Source organism: Miscanthus floridulus, chromosome 9 (genome assembly GCF_019320115.1).
Source record: "Miscanthus floridulus cultivar M001 chromosome 9, ASM1932011v1, whole genome shotgun sequence".
NCBI lineage: Eukaryota > Viridiplantae > Streptophyta > Magnoliopsida > Poales > Poaceae > Miscanthus > Miscanthus floridulus.
The window spans coordinates 65773901-65779875 of record NC_089588.1 but is presented as its reverse complement, the minus strand read 5'-3'; the positions used below and the strand labels follow the sequence as shown (position 1 = coordinate 65779875).

The 5975-nt window shown below is 47.8% G+C and overlaps 1 protein-coding gene across 1 annotated transcript; it reads right to left on the bottom strand.

The window, feature by feature from the left end:
• Positions 1-1129: 1129 nt before the first annotated feature.
• Positions 1130-3905, bottom strand: LOC136483769 (adenosylhomocysteinase). Its single transcript, XM_066480935.1, has 3 exons — positions 3099-3905; positions 1772-2308; positions 1130-1679 (listed from the first exon to the last, which is right to left on the bottom strand). Exons 1-3 carry the CDS (start codon positions 3807-3809, stop codon positions 1470-1472), a joined length of 1458 nt encoding a protein of 485 aa, XP_066337032.1. The 5' UTR covers positions 3810-3905; the 3' UTR covers positions 1130-1469.
• Between the last annotated feature and the right edge of the window lie 2070 nt (positions 3906-5975).

Here is a 5975-nt window from a genome sequence, read left to right as displayed (position 1 = left end):
TGTGCGCCTATGTGTTTTTTTAAGGTTCTTACTCGTGGGACCATTATAAAAATTAGTAATTATTCATAAATCATTAAAAAGTTGAATTCTTATATATGGCACTGCTTTGAACTCTTTTGCCCTCAACGTGGGTTAGATTTGGCTCTAACGGTGTTAAACTGCGGGTTTGAAAAAAGTCAAAAATACCCTTAGGTCTAAATATGCAATTATTTTTTTTAGCATCTTAATGATCTTAAATGAAAAAACTCAAAATTAAAAATTGTAGATCTCGTCGAGGTCTACAATATTTTTATAAAAATTATCTTCATTTGTTTCCGTACAAAAAATGTGATTTTTCTAAGACATTAATAATATCAAATCATTTTTTTTTTGTACAGAATTAAATAAAGATAATTTTTATACAAAAAAATGTAGATATTGTCGAGATCTACAATTTTCTAGTTTTGAGTTTTTTTATTTGAGGTTATTAAGATGCCCAAACAAATTAATTGCATATTCAGACCTGATGGTATTTTGGATTTTTCACAATCGTGATTTGACATCGTTAGAGCTAAATCTGACGAAAGTGACGTGAAGGGCAAACGAGTTCACAACAGTGGCCTCTGAACTTAACTTTTTTAATAGCTTGTACGTAATAATGACACAGGTAAAACCTCTTATTTTTCCTTTTGATTGAAAGGGCACTCCTATGTGGAGTGATGGCAATGGCCGTACGGTGACTCCATGGCCAACTATCAAATTTCAGCAAAATTAGTTGTTTGAAATCCAGTAGATTCTAAAAAATTATATAATTATTAGTTGTTTGCGTTCTAGTGGATTCTAAAAGTTTATATATTAAAACAATCTAGTGTATTCATTGAATTCTATGTATATATGTGTTAAAATCCAGTAGAATGTAGCCATTTTATGGGATTCTGATATTTTTTTATCCAGATTCATGAAACCCGTTAAGAACCAAACAGGGCTTTTATGTCTGCCTTCCAGCTGATTTCATAAAACACGCGTGAATTCGCTCGAGCCTAAACTCCATACCAACCATGCAATGAACTGCTAACATCTCAGCGAACTTGGTGAACGCAACTCAAACAAACTCAGGTACTCAACCAACCAAACCCAACGCAATTCAGGATACGACTAAGTATGCTCTTGAGAAAAGCAAGTTATTCATAAATGACACATAACTTGAGCAAATCGCTTACAAATGATAATCAGATAAGTAGAGTCAACAAGACAAAACTGTATCTGGCAACGCACATCGCCTCATCCCAGCCAATAACACCATTATTCTTCAGCAAAAGCAAACAGCTCCTTCCCTCCTCGCTTCCCCCAGCTCAAGCGATCATAACAAATCTTCCTACGCGACTGCGTATATGACAATGCATATGCATGCAAAAGATAACTGCCAGGCCGGTGCAGCAAACTTCATAGCACACAACCGGCCGAGTGAGCTGCAAGTCGTGCTGGGCTGCCTAGTACCGGTAGTGGGCAGGCTTGTAGGGACCCTCGATGGGCACGCTGATGTAGTCAGCCTGGGACTTGGTGAGCTTGGTCAGCTTGGCACCAAGCTTGCCCAAGTGGAGAGCAGCAACCTTCTCATCAAGGTGCTTGGGGAGCACATACACCTTCTTCTCGTACTTGCCAGAGCTCCTCTCCTTCCACAGCTCAAGCTGGGCAATGACCTGCATCAAGAATAAATAATTCAGTAATGTGACATTGCTATCCAATCAGTTTACATATGGTGATACCAAGAAAGATGGATTCACGTGCTTACCTGGTTAGTGAATGAGCAGGACATGACAAAGCTAGGATGGCCAGTAGCACACCCAAGGTTCATCAGGCGACCCTCAGCAAGGACAATGATGCCAGTGTTGGTCTCAGGGAACACCCAGCGGTCAGTCTGGGGCTTGATGGTGATGCGCTTGACACCAGGGTAGGTCTCAAGACCGAGCATATCAATTTCATTGTCAAAGTGGCCAATGTTGCAGACAATGGCATTGTTCTTCATCTTCCTCATGTGGTCAACCATGATGATATCTTTGTTGCCGGTGGTGGTCACGAAGATGTCAGCCTCAGAGACAACATCCTCCAAGGTAAGGACCTGAAGACCCTCCATCAGAGCCTGGAGGGCACAGATGGGGTCGATCTCAGTCACAATGACACGGGCACCAGCCTGCTTGAGTGCAGCAGCACAGCCCTTGCCGACATCACCATATCCACAGACCACGGCAACCTTGCCAGCAATCATAACATCTGTGGCCCTCATCAGACCATCAGGGAGAGAGTGGCGGCAACCATAAAGGTTGTCAAACTGTTCCAGAGGAGAAACATATCAATATAGTTAATCTTAATAGTTGAATTTTCATACTGGCAACATGCCAAACTGTTTACAAGAAAAAAGATATTTGAATTATGAGTTCAATATTTGTAGTTAAGAATCTAGAAAATGCACAGCAAGACACTTTCAAGTTTAGGCCAGGTAAGGTACAATGCCTTAAACATGTAAGGATCTACATACGTAGAGACTAAGTAAACAGGGTACAAGATATTTTATTCTCTATGATGACATAGTGTCATCAAATCCACCAAACATGCAACTAACACATCACATGGACGAAACATGCAACTAATATTAAAAGTAGCTAACAATAACATTTATTTTGACAACTATGCAACAACATAGACCAAGATCCAGATACAACTGCAAACAAAAATGACCAACACTAAATCCTGCATCCCTGCAATTTAGGAGCTATAACAAGTAACTAGAACCAAAAATATATTAGCAGCAGAATCAGGCTACACAAACAGGCCCAAAGTATCCCGAGATACTTCGCCGTCAACAATCAATCCCAATAAACAGATCCTGTCCAACATAGATCTGAAACATAGATCCATGTTCAATATAGAGTGCTACTCTGCAGACTCGACGTAACCATCATTCATCCACAAGATATTTTAAGCATAGCAGTGAGATATAAAGCAGCAGCAGCATCAAACAAGTAAATCTCAGACTGCTAATCATGCAGGATCTAGATCCACACAGCAAGAAGGTCAGATCTGAAAGGAAATGGATCCAAAGCAAGGCACGATTGAATCACCTTGCTCTTGGTGACGGAGTCGTTGACGTTAATGGCGGGGAAGAGGAGGGCGCCGGTCTCCTGCATCTGGTAGAGCCTCTTGACTCCGGTGGTGGTCTCCTCAGAGACGCCGACAAGCCTCTCCTTCATCTTGCGGTACTTCTTGGGGTCAGCCTTGAGCCCGTCGCGGATGATGGTGAGCACGATCTTGAACTCAGCGTTGTCGGTGGACTCCGGGTCGGGGATCTTGCCGGTCTTCTCGTACTCCTCCTCAGCCTTGACACCCTCGTGGATGAGCAGCGTGGCGTCACCTCCGTCGTCAACGATAAGGTCGGGGCCGCCGCCCTCGCCCCAGTCGAGGCAGCGCTCGGTGCACCACCAGTACTCCTCGAGGGTCTCCCCCTTCCAGGCGAAGACGGCGGCCGAGTCGCGCGCGATGGCAGCGGCGGCGTGGTCCTGCGTGGAGAAGATGTTGCAGGAGCACCAGCGGACCTCGGCGCCTAGCGCGGTGAGGGTCTCGATGAGGACGGCGGTCTGGATGGTCATGTGGAGCGACCCCGAGATCCTAGCGCCGGCAAAGGGCTTGGACGGGCCGAACTCGGCGCGGCACGCCATCAGACCGGGCATCTCGACCTCGGCCAGCTCGATCTCGAGGCGGCCGAAGTCCGCCTGCGAGAGGTCCTTGACCTTGTACTCCCGCCCAGACGAGGTCTTCTCCACAGAGAGCGCCATGGCAGCGGCGGAGGGAGAACTCGTGAGTTGGATCTGGGACTGGGAGCAGGGGGAATGGAACGGGAGGAGGGGAGGAGACGGCGGAGTTGGGAGGCTGGGGGTGAGGAGGGTTTTATGGGGCGAGACGAGGGCGCGACACCGTTAATTTGCGGATGCGGCGATTAGCGGCCGTCGGATCTGGGCGGGGAATTGGTGGGGGTGGGTGAGGTGAGGCCATGTGGGAGTGCCGTTGGGGGCAGACCGCCATCGGGGTTTATGGGGTTAGCCAGATTTTTTTTTCATCGATGAGTTGGATGATTATTAGGTTATAAGTAGTAGTGGGGCCACATCCCATTTCAACCAAAAAAAAAAAAGTTATTACTAAGGCTTGGGCACTAAAACGGGCATGGCCCTTGGAAAGACCAACGCTAAAATATACGTGCTCTACATTGTAATCGAATGTGACCTAGCACTCAATGACACAGGATTTATACTGGTTCAGACAACGTGCCCTACGTTCAGTTTGAGTCGGTCGATGACTTTATTCCTGAGGCCAGGTGCTCGAAGTTTGCTGTGGGGTTACAAACGAAAGGGAGAAAGATGGGGTACAAGGGTCCCGTTTGCCGGTCTGAATCTTGGCTGAAACTGGCTGAAAAACACTGTTCTGGCTGAATTGTTGTGAGAGAAAAACACTTTTTCGGCTGAAAAAACAAGCCGAACAAGTCGAATATGGGGTAAGCCGAACGGGGCCAAAAGGTCCGGTCGGACTTTGGTCTGAAGGGCCGAGACTGACGGGAGCTCCGCTATGTGCTAAGTGTTTGAGCGTGTGCTCGAGGTTTGAACCTGGTGGTTCTGTTGTGGTGTGTGAGTGAACTGATGGCTCTATCTGTTGAGAGAGAGCGCATCCCCTTTTATAGATGAAGGGGATAGCCTTACAAGTGAGATAGAGAGAGTGTGCGTATGCTAAGTCTTGTTGCCCACGGCGTCGGGTACAAGATGATTATAGGCGCCCATAACACTGTTAATGTTAGATGCATGTGGGAGGTGCTTCGTCTTCTTCTTGTCGGCAGACATCGGTGTCTGCTATACTGTTGATGTCCAGAGGCATGCAAGGGGTTTTACTGTGCTCATTCGGTATGACAGTTGTTGCGGCGCGGCCACAACACTATAGGGCAAATGTCGTTGCCCACAACAATATTCTGACATGCCTAGAAGGTTGTAGGGCACTTTTCTGACATGTCATATCGGTACTGTCCTGTAGATGTACAGGGTATGGTCCTCGGTCTTGCGGTTGACTTGAGTGCCCTACCTTACTTGCTCCGTACGTTTTCTGGTCCTCACCAAGCCGGTGTCCCCGATCGGTTAGTCCCAGTTGGCTCCGACTGCGTCGGTCAGAGAAGAGCTATAAGCAGGGGTTCGGTGCGTCCCCGATTGAAGACGCAGTTCAGAGTTTGGAAGCGGTGTTTGGTCAGGCCTTCCGGTCGAAGAGGTGGGCCGGAGTTGGAAGCAAGCGTTGTTCCTCTTTGGTCAGGCCTTCCGATCAGAGAGACGGGCTAGAGTCGGAAGCGAGCGATGTTCCTCATTTGCGGGGCCTTCCGGTCGGAGATTGAATCGCCCTTTTGGTCTGTCATTTTTAGGTGTTTTGGGCCGGCCCATGAGTTGCGCATCGTTCGCAACGTCGTCTGCTGGGCCAAGCCTTTATTGGGAAGTCGGTCCATGAGGGACCCTGGGTTTTATAAACCCAACAGGAGCCCTCGAGCCTCTGAACGATTTAGATAGAATTGTCTGGGGGATTTTTGTCTTGACGGTGGGTGCATGTGAGCGCACCCGCGGGTGTAGCCCCCGGGCGATTTGGGTAGAATCGTCTAGGGGGGTTTTTTATGTTGCCAGCGGGGGAAGTTTTGCTTCATCAGTGGGTGCGTGTGAGTGCACCTCGTGGGTAGTAGCCCCCGAGCCCTCCGGTGATTCGGTCAGAATTGTTAGGGGGGGTTTTGTCAGCGGTCAGTTTAGGGATCAAGCGAGACGGAGTTTCGCGGATCCTAGCGTCGAGCGTAGCCGAGGCAGTTTAGGGATCGGACGAGACGAAGTTCGTGGATCCTAGCGTCAGGGCGCAGCCGAGGCAGTTTTAGAGATTTGACGAGACGGAAGTCATGGATCCTGGCATCGGGCATGCCAAGGCTATTTAGG

Excerpts from the sequence above, each read along its gene's own strand:
- LOC136483769 (XM_066480935.1), bottom strand. The coding sequence starts at position 3,809 with ATGGCGCTCTCTGTGGAGAAGACCTCGTCTGGGCGGGAGTACAAGGTC. Across the intron at positions 2,309-3,098 it reads ACTCCGTCACCAAGAGCAAG|TTTGACAACCTTTATGGTTG; the intron begins GTGATTCAATCG and ends CCTCTGGAACAG. Across the intron at positions 1,680-1,771 it reads CCTGCTCATTCACTAACCAG|GTCATTGCCCAGCTTGAGCT; the intron begins GTAAGCACGTGA and ends TTCTTGATGCAG.